General features: G+C 45.2%; 1 protein-coding gene across 2 annotated transcripts in view; it reads right to left on the bottom strand.

Moving 5' to 3' along the window:
• Positions 1-408: 408 nt before the first annotated feature.
• The window catches only part of LOC311492576 (tetratricopeptide repeat protein 28-like), a 165,542-nt gene continuing 149,687 nt past the window's right edge, over positions 409-16,263 (bottom strand). Inside the window, exons 10-24 of one of the 2 annotated variants that reach the window (XM_084550884.1) lie at positions 14,879-15,008; positions 14,536-14,754; positions 12,229-12,385; positions 9,957-10,097; positions 7,499-7,643; positions 7,141-7,320; positions 6,413-6,957; positions 5,851-6,098; positions 5,581-5,705; positions 5,262-5,493; positions 4,679-4,779; positions 3,972-3,995; positions 3,079-3,208; positions 2,862-2,969; positions 409-2,693 (exon numbers count right to left, since the gene is read on the bottom strand). In XM_084550884.1, coding sequence (XP_084407010.1) covers positions 1,096-2,693; positions 2,862-2,969; positions 3,079-3,208; positions 3,972-3,995; positions 4,679-4,779; positions 5,262-5,493; positions 5,581-5,705; positions 5,851-6,098; positions 6,413-6,957; positions 7,141-7,320; positions 7,499-7,643; positions 9,957-10,097; positions 12,229-12,385; positions 14,536-14,754; positions 14,879-15,008 — 4,083 coding nt within the window. In that variant the 3' untranslated portion in view covers positions 409-1,095. The remainder of the gene's footprint in view (positions 2,694-2,861; positions 2,970-3,078; positions 3,209-3,971; positions 3,996-4,678; positions 4,780-5,261; positions 5,494-5,580; positions 5,706-5,850; positions 6,099-6,412; positions 6,958-7,140; positions 7,321-7,498; positions 7,644-9,956; positions 10,098-12,228; positions 12,386-14,535; positions 14,755-14,878; positions 15,009-16,263) is intronic. The other variant, XM_084550883.1, reaches the window with a different exon arrangement.

The following is a 16,263-nucleotide window of genomic DNA, read 5'->3' as shown; positions in this document are numbered from 1 at the left end:
ATTCTAACATGACAATCCTGCCCTAAATCCCCCTTCATGACTGTTATGGTGGTAAGGATGTTTGTGGTGCTGTTAAACTGTGTTCAATTAATCACAAAGGCTTTTCTGTAATTCAGCTAAGATGGTGTTGTCAAAATAGTTAAAAACATGTGTCAACAAACAACAAACCTCAGCCTCCAAACTGAAAGCACAGTTGAAACAACAGCTCTCTCAGTTATTTGAAACAAATGCTGAATACCATGACCTTCATGAAGCTAAGATTTAGTGGAGGACTATTATATTAGAATCTATCTCTCTATCTATCTATCTATCTGATGCCATACACCAGAATAACATACAGTCAAGAATACAAGAAAGCAAACATGATGTTTTTATTGAAACAGTTTACTGATAAATGACAGATGGTTGTCATGAAACTTTCATGTTTAATCTCAAAAAATCAAGGGCTAAAAAGTCATACATGGTACTTAACATTGAATAGCAAGAGAATCCATGCTTCAGAGCAGACACTCAATTCACAAAGAAATCAGGCAAAATGCCCTTTTGATTTCAATAAAAAATATTAAATCTTTTTTTCCCCCACTCTATCCATCTTTACATGGTACAGGTTTGTTCACTTTTTAATTATATAAAAACGCTTAATACTGATTGTGAAACACTGGAATTAATTTACAAAACATAATAATAATAATAATAATTATATTAATAACAATAACAAACAATAATAACAATAACCATTAAATTTTAAAAACAAAAATAGAATGGAGGAAATCAGTCGTAGCTGTTGCATCTTGGCCCACACAAACAGCAAAGTTTTGGGGGAAAAATACCAAATGGCATTTACATCTACCTGACACACAGTTACACACAAACACAGTATCAGGTCGTTGAGTATTTCTCATTGCCATTTACAGTGTTATGGGCACAAAGATGAGACAATTCATGTGCCTCCACGGGATCACACACAAACCAAATAAATCCTTCTCACTGTCAGTCAAGCTTGGGGGACCAATCTTGGTCCTCAAAAAGTGCCCTACTCCACCAGCACCCAGTATAATAAATGATAGATAAAAGTTTAGGACTGTTTTAAATGTCTCAGCACTTCGAAGAAGGGAAAAATCTTCCAGGCGACAGGAACTTGTATCCATTGCCAGCAGGTAGTCGGATAGAACGAGCACCAGGGCTACTGCTTGTGGAAATAGTAGGTGATGCAGCCACTTTTCTGGGGTTGGAGCAGTGGTGTCCATTGGAAGAGCTCTTGCTACCTTTATCCAGCGACTGCAGACCCAGCTCCCGCAGCTCCAGGCTGTCTTGGGTATCATTAGGGGAGCAGCGGCGTGGGGAGAGGTTCAGAAGGCTCAGTACATCTCTGCTTGCAGAGGCGTTGTGGACGCCTCTGACAGGACCTAGATGCTGCTGTTGCTGGGCTGCAGCATTAGCCCAGAAGGTTTTCAGATTGTGGATAGCTTGGACTTTTTCATCAATCACCCCTCTTCTTAACCTGTCCAAGTCGGGCATATCAGCTGATGTGGAGCAGGTAGAACCTGTGGAGGAGTAGGAGAGAGCAGGGGATGGAGCACTACCAGCCGGAGACTGGTGGCCAGAACTGGGAGACACATTACTCGGAGAACGAGAGATGTGGCCACTGTATGGGGAGCTTGGGTACTTTAATTTGAACTGTCCATGGCTGTCAAGCGTGGGTGAAGGATGGCTGCCTTCCTTTTGCGAAGACTCAGAAACTGCAGGACTATTGTATCCGGAGCTTATCTTCTGCAGTGAAGAAGAACGGGAAGGAGGTTTGGGTTTTGGGGAAGACTGAGCTCGGCCACTAGCGCTGCTGTTTGGACGGCTGAATGCACTAGTTTCAGAGGAGCGGAATGTGCTGCTCCGAGCTGAGGATCCTCCAGCCGTCCCTCCCTCAGCCCCAGCCCGCTGAAGACTACCCACGGCACGTAAATGGCTGTGAGTCTCCTCCAGAATCTTCTGGGCCAGCTCCTGAGGATCCAGAGGAACAGTTTTTTCTTCCTGAGACTTGACAGTACTGTCAGTCTCTGTACTGGATTGGTCAGATTCACCTGTATCTGAGCTGCTCACTTTACCCACTTTCTGGAATGGTGAGTTTGGGCTGGGCACCAGGGATGTTTTGACAGGGGACGTTGGAGTGCTTACACTGCCCCTAGATGACACTGACACAGTGTAGCCCCTCCCTGCTCCTGTGCTAGACCCACCAACAACTCCTCTGCCTCCACGGTGGTGGCGCTGGCTATGGCCTGGTGGCAAAGGCAGAGAGTCACAGTGACTTCCTAGGGGTTCGCTGCTGATGATGGAAAAGCCCTCATATTCCTCTTCGTCCCCGCGGCCTCCTGGCACTGCAGCAGCTGCCCCATGAGGAGAGGAGCGGCTACGGGGAACATGAGGGTGTTTGTGGATGGAATAGTGTGCCGTGGCCCCACTGCGTTGCCGATGACCGAGGAAATCACACTCTGACTTGGAAGCAAAGCTCATGGAGGATGCTACAGAGCTCAGGCTATACACAGAGATGGCATCTGACGCTTGATTGTCCAGGCAAGGAGGAGAAAAGGGAAGGCTCGAGTATCCCATGGGCAGGGGGTTGGACACAGACTGGGCTGAAGCAAGAGACTCAAGGGAAGATGAGCTGTCCAGGCTCAGGCGCTTGGGCAATTCTGTAGAGTCTAATAGAAGAGAAGAGGGGAAAAAGAAAAATGTGACACATGATAAAAATAATGGGACTATAAAGATTATCTCCAGATTCTGGATGATTGCAAGGCATAGTCAAGCAACTGTTGATTTTCAAGAAAACAGAAATGGTACAAAGAGTGCAAGCAAATAGATGTACTTACCAAACAGCGCCAGCAGAGACTGGAGAGCAAAGTGCAAGGTGCGGCGGTTGGCTAGCTTGCCTGTCTTTAGCACCACTTCTTCTTGGCCTACCTCACATAAGTCAAATCCTGCGCACATTTAAACAATTAATAGTCAGAACTCATGCACATCATAGCATCTGTGTGAGTCGACAGGTTGGAGGGAACAGGAAACCACAGTTTTCTTAGGTTAACTCACCAAGAGCAGCCAGAAATTCATGGCATCCTGGCAGTCTCCATAGCTGCACACTAATGGACACCTGAATGGGCAGGAGGGAGAAGTCCTGTTCTTTCTCTCCTGTCTGGAGTTGGACTAGCACCTGGTGAAGCTGGAGAAGAAAGAGGACACGAATGCAACTAACTGATGAATTCTGCTAGAGATGGGAATTAACTATATCTATTTAACAAAGAGCTTAAATAACCAAAGCTAAATACCTTTAGTTATTTAATTTCAGTTTATTTGCTTTTCTTATTTGCTTTATTTACTTTTTCATCAATTGAAATCCCTTAATGATAAGGAGGAATCATGTTAGAAATCTTTCCTGTGGCATGTTTTAGTCATATGCATGAGTAATTAGGGAAATAAAATATCTGCAAGGAAGCTCAACTGAAAAGGTTTAAGCTTTGTGGGGATTTGCACGTGGCTCAGGAGCACACTTGACTGTTTTGTTTGGGGATTATTTGACTTGGAACAGAGACACCTTTGTCAGCTTGACGTAACCGTGCAGAAAGTAGAAACATGCGTCCTCACTTCACTCTACATTATTGCGAGAGGGTTGTTTTTACATCATATTTTAATCCCCGTTACCGCCTTGAAACATTCCTCTGACCTGCTATGAACCAGGGCCGTAAATCCTTAAATACCCCCAATCCCTAAAATCTGGCTATTGCAACGGCCAAAATGACAAACAACTCAGTAAAATGTTTGCTCAACTACTCTTTATACATGCAAACTAAAAACAATAAAACTCAATATGAAATGTCCATGCAGCTTCTACACTAGAAGGTGGTGTTTTTGAAGGTTAAGAGGGACAGAAAGTGGAGAGTGTAAGAGCAGAATGCGATGCAGTGCAGGTGTGAATGCACACTTACCATTGCCACCATATTTTTAACAGCCTTCAGACCACACGATAGGGGCGATAGAGAGAGAAAATAGGCTTTCAATTGCATGCACACAGGCCATTCACAAAGAGTTCAGGTCAACAAGAGGGAAAACAGCAACAAGTAACATTAGTGATTAATATATCACAGCGTTTGATGGAGTCGGCACACACACTGTAAATTATGTTGAGTAAATTATGTGCACTAAGATGCATATTTGCAGTATGAGGCAACAACAACTGCCAATCACCAACGAATTGGGCGAGCTTTCAATTTAAGCATGTGATAGCCACGTGTTACACACAAACAGGGCTAAAGCTCTGCAACATTCTGTGACATTAATCCTCTGGTGTCACAAGCTCGGGTGCAAGGGAACAGGACTCAGATTGTAGATGCGATTTTGTAGTTGAAGCCTTGCGACTTCAAAGCAGCATTTCAATGCAGATTAGGCTGCAGCTTGAGTTGCCAGTGCACTAGCATGTACTGAGTCCTGACGTAACTGAGGTTATACAATGGTTTCTCTCAGATATTCTCTTACGGTAAGACTTCTATGCTAGAAGCTAGAGGCTAGAGGCTAGAGGCTAAGGTGTGCATACAGTTAGAGGGACTGCCCGAATAGTTCTTAACACTAAACAAACAGCAATCATATTTGTTCATTGAGCCAAAGTGGCGTGTAAGATTTTAAAGTCCAGCAGCATTTGTTCAAAGCTGCAGGGACCTACCCGGTTGATGAGCTGCTCTCCTGCCTCTGAAGCTGTGATGAGTTTGCACAAAGCCTGGAGAGCTGGCGGAGGCAGACCTAAGGGATGGGATCAAAGGCAGATGTTCGTTATTCACACACAAGGCGCACTCTTTATACTCCAAACTAAGTACCATTAAACACGTGTTATAAAGTATGGAGTGGTACAAACAAAAACGACAGCCGTTTAAGGCACTTCAGATCCAACATTAGTGAAGGTGCCTGATGGGTCCTGAAATCATTCCGCAGTGAGACCAAACAGGTGATGAAACAGCCACAACGCACAAATCTTTGGTGACAAGAAGAACAAGGATTTGTGGCAGACAGAATGGCCCCCAAAGAGCTCTGAGGCCAAGAGGCCGAAGCAACTGATACAGGCTAAATCCACAGAATCCACAGTTTCAAATTCTCCTGCCTTGCACTTGAAAAGCATAGGTACCCTAATATGAGCCTAGGAGAACTGGTGCTGTTTTAAAAGCAGATATTGTGAACTGATGAATTAAAAATATTGGTGTTATTTTTTTTTTACCACTGATACATACCCAGTAATGATTGCAATGTAGTGCTACACTGTTGGAGCCTGTCTCCTGGGTCAGCAGTCGGAAAGAAGACAGCAGCAGGCATACCGGTGCCTACAGAGTCCAGCCGGAAGCCCACAGCTGTTAGCAGGGCCTGCCAGCCGGGGACGCCTCCCACTTTGTTTTCCACACTCTGCTGGGATGTGTACATGGAGTTGCGCTGGCCATTCTGTATCCTCTGAAGAGACTTCTCCACCTGAAAGAGGCGTGCCAGAGCAGAAATCGGTATTTTGGTGTGTCTTCATGTGAGTGTGTCCTTCATGGGAGTGTGTCCGTGTCTCACCAGGTGAAGTAAAACTCTCAGAGCATCACGAGCTCTTTCTGGATACTGTAGAATCTCAGCCAGAGCTTGGCCAATCAGAGAAGACGGGCTGTTAAGCTTTACATCATTACCAATAAGCATATATCCTGGAAAGAGAGATAAGAGCGTCGTTACATGGTTGTTTTTTATTGTACTTATATCAAAGTCACATATAAGCTTTAGACTAAAATTTATTGTCAAATCCAAATCTGATCATACTTATATTATATGTGTATGAATGACATCTCTAACCTGCCCAGTTGGAGGGGTGCGAGTACTGTTTGCTGCTCTGGACAGTCTTCATGGCATCTGCCAGTGCTGCACTAGCCTTAGTTCCATTAAGCAGGGCAGTGTAGAAGGCGTGGACAAAAACCTTGGAGGCAGCAACAGGGACAGGCCACAAGGACACAAGAACACACTGAGCCCCGGCAGCGAGGAAGGCTCTGGTCAATCCCACGACTCCATCTGCTGTGACCTTGCTGCTAGACTCCTGGTACGACCTATAGCCACAGTGAGACATACGGCACATGCATAACTTAATTTTAAAGCTATAAAACCTTTAATAGCTTAACATTCCAAGCATTATTTTCTTATTTTACTATCTTTCTAGGCTATGATATCCTGTTTAAATCTGTTACACAATGTACATTTAAATGCCTTTAATGTCTGTAAATCAATCTTAAATCCAAATCTACAGCATGATTATTTTGATCCTATTTTATGACTTACATTTGGTAAATTAATTCCTTGACTGCCTTAGAACTTATATTGTAAAATAAACCATCAGGATCAAATCAGGAGCCCGTCCACCTACCCCAGCACCACCAGCTTGACAGGCAACCTCAGGTCCAATATATCTGCAGCAGTAAGCAGGAACTCCTGAAGGGGTGGACTGTCACAGATGCTCTCCACATCACTGCTGTCATCCTGCATGTGGAGAGACTCTGGGATGGTGTATCCGCTTCCGATGGAGCCCTTCCTGCCTCGACCGCCGCTGCCTCTCCTCCCGCCAGCACCTCTCCCCACCGTTCCCACTCCCACACTGGCACTTGCCCCCCCAGGCACACTTTCGGGGTTTGGGGTGAGCACCAGAGCTGCCAATTTCCAGGAAATGTGGGTGGCAAAGTGGGCGCACTCGGCTTGCGTGAGGGCACTCATCACCCTCTCCTTGGTGGCAGAAGAGCCGGCCAGGGGTTGGCATCCCAGCAGCTCGGCGACCATTAGAGCCTCCTCCTCAGCAGAGGGCATAGGCCCCCACAGCCAGCGGTCCATCACAGGTGAGGGGAGTCTAGGGTTACCCACCACTGCTGCCATTGAGACACCACCACATGGAGCTGGTCCAGGACGCCGAGAGTGAGCCTAAGAACCATCAGCAAAGTTTACATTATAGTGCATCAAGTTAAGAACAGAACTTTAGTACTTTATCAAACATTTTTAGGAATTTGAAACAAAGGATTTATAATCAGAAAAGCCCTCATTACTTTTACAGTTTCAAATAGAAGGATTTAATTATTATGCAATCATATGGATGAGAAGCAAAACCTTTGTGCTGGATCCAAGACCGTGGATAGAGGGCACTGCGATGAGGCTGAAGCGTTCGTACAAGTATTCATTGGAAGAGCTTCCTTTTAGAAGGGCAAAGGGGATGAGGTACAGTTCCCCCTCCAGCACCATCACTAGTTGTCTGTGTCTGCCAACAGGCCCGCTGGAGTGCATCAAACCCTGTCAGACAAGAGGATTAGCGCGAAACTACACAAACACATATAAAAAATTAACATGCTCAGGAGCTTCTTTATTATTTATATTCCTCCCAAATGCCTCTTCTCTTATCTCCCCTCTTTTGCACAACTACGGTACATCAATAGGCTGGGCAGTGACCCAAGTTGGCGGTAGTACTTACCCCCTCCATAGGTGCGATAAGCAAATCATAAAGTGCCCGGAGTGGAGGTTTTCCAAGGTTGCTGGAGCGACGAGGCAGGGAAGAGTTACCATCTTTGGCAGGAGACATGGTGTTACTGAACAGGCTGGTCATACTCTGGCAACTCCTGCACAGACACAACACAAGAACAGCAGTTTTCATTGTGTGCCTGATGCTTAAATGCTGCAGACTAAACACATTTTTAGGCAGTGTCACTTCCTCCTTTACTTGTTTCAGTCACATCGTACATTTGCAGAAAGCTCCAAACTGTATAATATTAACTGGCGCTATTTTGAGATTTTCATGTCAATATATAAAGCTCCACTAGATGGCAGTATTGCACTGTTGCTTGGAGCTTACAGAAACACGAAGCAGCAATGAAAGTAATCTGCTTGGCAAATAACCACAGAAGGAGGAGAGCAGCACTCATTCTATCTTTACAGGGACTTTGTACATACAATCAAAACTCTTCCAGAAATTGAAATGAATTGCCAGTTTCTTAAACACCCCAAAATATGCAAACCGTCCAATGTCTCTTGAGTCATGTCAGTTGTGTGAACGGAGTAACAGCTCTCTGCTCAGGCAGAGTCACCCAGCATACTGCGAACTGTGCTAATGCTGGCCGTGGGGTTAGAAGCCCTTTGCCTGGCCCTGCAGGGCCAAGTTTTATGGCCACACTTGTCACTACTCTCCATCTGTTCCACCAGCCAGAGTTTCTTCCGGACCCCAGCCAACAGACATCTATCCTGCCCTTCTGGTAGCCCCAGGCCACTGGCTTCCCCCCAGCCTCCCAACACTCTGTCTCTCTCCCAGGCCTTGGCATGAGCCTCCATGGGAAAGCAAAACAATCGTTTGTTAGCCTGACAGGAAGAATGAGAGTGGAGGCAAGGGATAAGCCAAGAGAAGGTGAGTGTCAAGTGTAGAAGGAAACAGTGAAAAGAAAATACTTCAGTGAGGCTGAAGGTGGGGACTGCATTCAGTGTCTGCCTTGCTTGGTCCGTAGCTTAAAGACTTGTCTTGAAGTGTGATCTGAGTGGTAAACAATGCTGAACAAGTCAACCTCTGTCACACACTTAGGCGTTTCATACTGACCGGATTTCTAGCTATTTTTGGTAAATAACTGTTTAACCTAGTGGCCGCTCAGCTCTTCTAAAGCAGGCCTCTGCTTCATTAGTGTTTACTGCTTCATTATTGACAACCTCATCGTGATCATCAAGCACCCTCATTATGCCAAGATTGTGCATAAAAATGGATTTAGTCACACACTGAAGGGATTAGACTCAGGAAGACTTTCATTATCACCTATCACAGAGATTAATCTTTACCAAAGTCCTCAATGAAGATTACATCCAAGTGTTAAAACAGGGCATTTGACAGATCTTTTAATGCTGAATATATCATCCCTGCACCTAGCTTAATTGAAGTGTTATTCAATTAGGGTTTATTATATTCGTTTCCTTTCCCTTAATTATGAGTAATTGTGGAAGTACTATACTCTTCACAACCATTCATTTTAATAGATGTTAACCCATCCACTAATAGCCTATATCTCAACATGTAAGGGAAAAATGATAGCAGTGAGTGAAGTTAAAGAGAGCTCACACATGTACACTGTGTGACATCAAACCTCAAGATATATGAGCAGAAACCGACAATGAGGTTTTCTTCATTTTCTCTTGCTCAAGTATTGTGATAGATGACAGTCTCCTAAGCACGACGAGCTTTATAATTCAGATTTTTTTTTTTTGTGGACCGAAAGAATGAGCGGATTACTACCGGCAGCCCATTAAAGGGGCTTAATGAGCACCGAGACTCAATTAAAGCTGGAATTACCCTCTCATCAAAGAGCAGCTCAACTGTGGACGAGGACGGGGAAATATGACCCAGACACGCACGTATGCACACACATGCACACGCCGTATTGGTATACATTACAAATCAATGCAATGTAAAAGGAATACTTCACACTGCAAATAATATTCCGAACAAGCCGCTGGCAGAGTCGCTGAAATCACAAATCTGCACAACAAACAGAGACAGAGCAAACATCTTAAAACCACGCTGGTCTCAGAGTCTGTGTACGGCAGGCAGACATACACACAAGCGTGTGCATACACAGACACAGACACACACACACACAGACACATACGAACACGTCCACACACACCCAAGGCTCCATCAGAGGAGACAGTTGATAAGGGCTTTAGCAGCTTGGCTCTACTCAGTCTATTTAATAAGGAGGATTCACATGCTGCCTCTGCTCTGGCTAAACAATGGAGAAAAGAGCGCTTTCACAGATGAGCCACAATACCAACCAATCTCCTAACCCAAGCAGATATTTTTAATCTTCTTTTTTTTTTTAGCAGAAAGAGACACTTTAAGGCTGTGAAGGCAAGACAAGAGAGCAGCCCCGTCCAGGTGATGTGCAACAATCGCCTACCTGTTAAACAGGTTGTTTCTGGAAACCATGCGCAGGAAGCCTGTTGGATCGGTGACTGAGTTAAGCTTGTTGTTGAGCTCCTCAAATTGCTGGTCCAACAAATCTCCCGCCTCGCTCTCGGTCTCACTGCTTGAGCACCCTCTGAAAGAGAGGGAACGAGATGAAGTGAGAGACATCCACAGCCATAGAAATGTTGGCAGGAAAAGGGGGCACTTGAAAACAGCAGACAATACACAGACTTACATTGTTCCTCGGCGGATAAATCAACGCACGCTCCTGATCTTCCCAAAATACACACTATTCAACCCACACATGCTTGGCCTAATTTCCCAGGCTTGAGCCAACACCCTGATGGCAGGCAGAGTTAAATCCTTTCATTATAATGCTGGTAATGCTGATCCAGTCAATTGGGAGTCAACCACCCCCACCCCACAATCACAAACTCTCCCCCATCTCTCCCATCACGCTTGAACCTCCCCTCTGATGCAGCCACATCACGTAACTCTAACAGCATGTCAGCTTCTTGCCCTAACATTAGCTGAAGGTGAACTCAGGGCCCCTTGGGACCACCATGGGTTTTCTCCTCATCTTTTGCTCCCACCAACATCAACACATTTTTCAGTCCTTACACTAGGTTGTGTATTCATACTCCTAGGATGCATCTACTGAGAGACCTATTCGAATCGGAGGTATATTGAACGCCATTTTGAATATTTAAGGGATCCCACATTTTAATACATGGATTTCTACCGTCACAGAAGCAGCAACCTCCACTCCCTTTATCATCCTTTCTTTCACACACATAAGCTCTCCCCATTTTTCTCCGTCCCATTCATTTCCTCGCCACTCATTTCCGAGTGCTGCCTCCCTTTCTATGCGCTCTGGAGAATGAATGGGCGGGTAAGTGGTGCCATATTGTGCCCATCCAGGCGCAGTGGCGTGTATGCAACTTCCCATTGGAGTAGTAAATGAGGTGGTAATGGGGCAGGAGGGCCAAGCTGCTAGGGTGGCAGAGACCGGTACTGGGCGGACCAGCTGGGCACTATGGATCAAACACCAACTAGAGATTGGAGGCAAACGCCGTGTAGAACCACGGGCGTCGATAAATCTCACCACATTTGCCGTCCCCTTCGGCAGAGCTCCTCCGGCTACATCCTCCGCTACATGTTATGTCTTTATTCACCAGCCTCTGCTTCTTTGCCCCATTGATTTTACCCCCTCATCTCAGCCCACTTCCCATTCTTCCTTATGCTCTCATTAAAGACCTTTCTCTCTTCCTTTACTTGTCAGGATCGCTGTTTGTTAGGTGGATTCAACATCTCTAGCTATCCAAAGAGCCATTATTCCGTCTCATTTATTTCCTCCGGGGAGAGAGTGTAGTCCTTTAGACAGGTAGTGGAGGCCTGTCATCACGGCGTGAAATGGGGCATAATAACACCCTTTTACGTACAGACTCCCAATGATAAAATAACCCTTCTTCGGTTAACTCTGGTGAGGAAAGTGTCAAGTTTGGGTTCAATATTTTTGGTTTGGGCTCCTTTTTTTTTTTTTTTATGGGAAGTCAAGTCTCTTCTACATGTCAGAAAATTGGTTAGGACAGGCTTTCTATTGAACACCCGAATCATTATGGTCTGCTCTGACTATACTTAGAGATTTGTCTATACAGTTTCTTGGCGCAGATCTCTGCTCAGTCAAAAAACTCAATGCATAAGAGAAGAGAAGACTTAATATAGACTATTAACGCTTATTCTTATAGGATTGAAGAGGGGATGGAGCCTGTCCCAGCTGACAATGGGCAAGAGACGGATAATACGGGTAATATAGATTCACCAATTAACCTAACATCTTGGAATGTGGGTAGAAGCCGAAGCAACTAGAGAAAATCCACGCAGGCATAATGAGAACATGCAAAGTACTGATAGAAATGCCCGAGGTGGGCACCGATTTTAATCCCAAAACCTTTTTGGTATGACGCTATGAGTGCTAACCTCTACACCACTGCCTTGTTACTAGGTTATATGCTATGAATTCAGCAGCAAAAGTATGCTACAGATTTGTTATAAAACCTCAATAAAAACACATTTTCTCTAAGCCGTCACACATTCTCATCAAAGGAGAAACTGGAAAACAAATGGAGCTTTATAAGGATGAGCACTAAAAAAAGCCATCATCGTACATCAATATACTACTTGTGACACTTCAATAATGTTGGATTCTGTGATTTATAATATGTGAGGGTTTCATTTCATTGTGACAGCTGTAAACATCTCACCTGCTGTAATAAGACTCTACTCCCAGAGCCTCCCGAGCGCTGGCAATGTGCTGCTCCAACGAGGAGCCGCTGAACACTCCGCTACCGCCTCCCTCCTGGATGTCCGACCCTCCCTCTGATACGCCGTCAAGGTAAACCTCGTGAAACTTCAGGATGCCTGTGGAGAGAGGCGGGGGACGGCAAACGTGACTGGCTGCTTTCAAGTGTTTATGAAGCGCAAATTTCAATAAAAAACAGAGACGCGACCACTTTCCGCCGCCTTTTTCTAATACTTTTCTATTACTCGCTCACGACGGGGGGAATATTGGATCACTTCAGCTGAACGTCGCGAGTGAGGCGACGTGTAGCAGTGCATCTGTGGTGCAAAATGAATAAAACAAATAATGTTCAATAAAAGATAAGAGTAGGCTGCCTGTGCCATCTGCTGCCTGCCATGAGTGCTCGGTTAAGTTTCAAGCAGGAGCATGAGGACGGGGTGGGGAAGACACACCGGGTGATGGAGAACAGGCTGTGTGTGTGTGTGTGTGTTTGTGGGTGTGTCGGCGCTGTTTACGCGCACGTCCCCGCATGCATCTTTTGTATTAAATGCATACGATTGGACTGTGTGTGTGATCCAGGTGTGTATGTGAACGTGTGCGCACTCAGGCCTGGTGAAATAATACGGCATCAACACAAGCAATTATGACTTTAGTAGCCCTTTTCATTGCTTGCCATCTCTTCAGAGCTGGCCATGTTTGTGTGCCAGCTGGATGCCAGGAAATGCCAGGAAGTGACAGACAGACGATTAGCGAGCAAGTGGCTCCCTCTTAGCCCGGGGCAATATTCAGCGCTTTGAAGATCTACACCGGTCCCTGTAGTGCTCCTCCCCTCCGTATGAGTAGTGCTGGGAGGTCAAGTTCATCTGGTTGCCTGGGAGCTGGATTTGATCAAATTTTCAGGCTTTGTGGCATGGGACATGGGTCACGGCTCGCATTTCCCCTCTTTAAACTGGAATTTCACAAGTCATAAAAAAATGTGTTGCGCCTTAATCCACGTGCCTGCGTTTGTAGCAGCAAGTATAGAAGCAAGTGCCAGGGGTTAAGCAATGCTAAAATAAAAGGGGAAAAAAAAGACACAAAATAAATAGTAGAGACAGGAGGAAATAGGATGGGGACCATTTGACTTGGTGTAACAGCAAAGTGTTTTTCCTGTTGACATGTGTGAAGATGTTGCCGGTGTTTGGCTCTGCCACTATCTGTGTCACAATCAATTAGCATGGTTCATTGGCAGATGCCTTCTGGGGGTGAAAAGCAAGGCAGGGGACAAATCCGAGCAGTGGAGTGGCAGGTGGCACTGCCACTTGGCGTTAAAGCTGGCCCTCTAACCCCTGCAGCTGAAGACAAGCCTCTAACCTCCAGGCCTTTTATCCGCTTTGATATGAATAAGCATGTGTGTGTCTATTCATGTGTGCGCTTCCACCTGTGTATTTTTGCTTTAAAGTATGTACTGTTTCCATATAAGCAGAACAGAACGTGAGTTACTGATTGCTTTAGTATTTGTCAATGAATTACAGTTCATTTTATGTTTGAATATATGCTGTACGCACATCAGTGATAATGGTGTCTATGCTGCACAAATAAGCAGGAAAATTACACGTATTTGAATGAGATGACAAAAAAATAAATAGATTTAGGAACGACTGGTCAGTCTAAGTGCAGTTTCTGAGTTCCATGAACACTTTTATCACACTTATAATCTTGACTCAGTTTTCAATGGGATCGAAAGGTGTGGTGTAATAATTTCTTCAACATGAACATTTTAGCTCTCTGAATGGAGTATACACATTCTATCTGCTCATGTTTGAACCATGTGCATTATACATCAGGTGACACGAGGGACAGAGAGAAGGCGTAGCAAAACAAAGAGCTGTGTTTGAAAAGATGAACGTAGGCCAAAGTCAATGTAGGCTGCGCCGCTGAAAACAAAGGCCCATCTTGATGATCTTCTTTTACTGAATGGACAATGGTTAATAAAGGTGGGGAAAAAATCTTTTCACCTGCTTTTGTTAAATTCGAAGCTCTCCATTGGCCAGAACCACTTTCAAAAAAGTTTGAACATCAGATTGATGTTTGGGGCACGTAAAAGCATATATCTTATTGAATCATCTCATTCAGCATCCATGTAAACAATTGAGAATTATTTCAATCATGCTGAAGAAATATTGCCCACGGCACAGAGGAGACCGTGCCAAATAAGAAAACAATAACAGAAGGCTGATGTGATATGATTATACCCTTCAGTAAATACAGTTATAGAGTCAGATCCTACCTGCTCCTGGAGCCAGCAACCAGCTGTACAAGTAACCAGCCGCCATGGAGAAATAAAGCACCAAGGCCCTCTGGCTGTTGACCGTGTCCAAGATGTGCTCCACTGTTACTGGGGTGTAGGGGTCTGAGTCCTGCTGGCCCGTCTGCCTCTCCACCAAGAGATCGGCGAAGGCTCGTGTACGGCCACGTTCTGCCACTGCCAGGGCCTCATCGTGGTGTCCTGTGGTGTTCAGAGGTCAATGATGTTGATTAATGGGTACATTTGAATACCCAGCTCAAAGAGGCAAGTTGGAATCTAACAGCATGATGAAGCGATCACGCGACAAGTGTGCGCGTTGGCATACCTAGGCTGACAAGGACCCTTTGGAGAGCCTGGTAGCAGGACGTTTGCAGGTCAAACAGAGAAAGTTTGTAGTCCGTGCTGTGCTGGGCTTCGTGGCGGATGGTTTCAAACAGTGCAGATGCCCGGTAAAGCTGAGGAGAGGATAAACAAGAGAACAATATTTTTTAAATGTTCTTAGCTGCTTCTTTTACAAGACAAAGGCACAACATAAGAACAGCTCTTGTTATTAACAGTCAAAAGTGGTCCTACGTTCCCCAAGAGGTAGGCCACGGCACCGGGGCTGTTTCTACTGTATGTTTGATTCAAACCAAGCAAATCACACTAAAAATATAAGCACCCATAATACAGTTAGAGAGACATTTTAGATAAAAATGTCCAACAGTTGCTATATGTGTGCATTATTAGACTATTAAGAAATCTTGGCCACTAGATGGTAGCATTCCACCTCAAGGGTCATCACCGATCAGACTTCCTTCGAATTCTGTGTCTCTCTCCCCAGAGGAGTAATGTAATGTAGCTTGAAGAATGACCACCAGACACAAGTAAACCTTTCCTCAGCTTTCAAACAGCCTGGACATAGGAAAGGGCAATGAGAAGCTAAACCACTACCTGGGTGTCTCAGACAGAAGGCGTCCAAGGAAATAAATGGTTTGTGAATTCAATAGGTCTGTCAGTGTAATAGGACCTTTCTATTCAGCGCCAGAGATTGGATTGAGTGAAGGAGAGAGACAATGGACAGGTGGGGCAGTAGGCAGTGTTGCACAGTGGCCAGGCAGAGGAGGCCAGCAGTGCTGATTCATGGGAACCTTTATTGATTTCCTATTTCTGCACCTATAGCAACCTCGTAGGATGACTGGGACTGCTATAGAGCCACTCTCCAGGAGTCCAGGGCCAGCAGAGAGGGGAAAGAAATCATGCTGCTTGACCATAGTCTTTACCAGACAAAGATCTGCAGTGGAGAAAAGGTTGTTGGTATGTATTAAATGGATTCTACCAGCACCGTGGCTTTGATAGGAGAGAAAAAAAAAAAAAGAGAAGGAGCGCGTGCATCGCTTGTGAGCACACATATATGCATACACTGTAGCTCGTCTACCACATCCCAAGGTCACGCAGGAAAGTGTGTCAGCCGGAGTGAAGGAGGAGAGTGGAGATCAGCAGAGAATCTGTGAGTCCTGCTGCATTAGTGCTGGTAGACGGAGCTGCTAGTCTCAGGCTGATTTTGCTGATAGGGCTGCGGGCTGATTGCTGCAGTGCTAGTTTAATCTGTTAGGCTTCCCTTTAAGAGTGAAACTAATTTCTCACAGCGCCTTTCCTCTGGCCTGACCCTTCCTTCCTGGCACAGATTAAAGTGAAACAATCCCAAATGTGCTGCGTCCACAGTGACTT

This window comes from Chelon labrosus, assembly GCF_963514085.1.
Source record: "Chelon labrosus genome assembly, chromosome: 9".
NCBI classification, from domain to species: Eukaryota; Metazoa; Chordata; class Actinopteri; order Mugiliformes; family Mugilidae; genus Chelon; species Chelon labrosus.
Note: the sequence above shows the minus strand (reverse complement) of the source record. Positions and strands in the feature narration are given on the sequence as shown.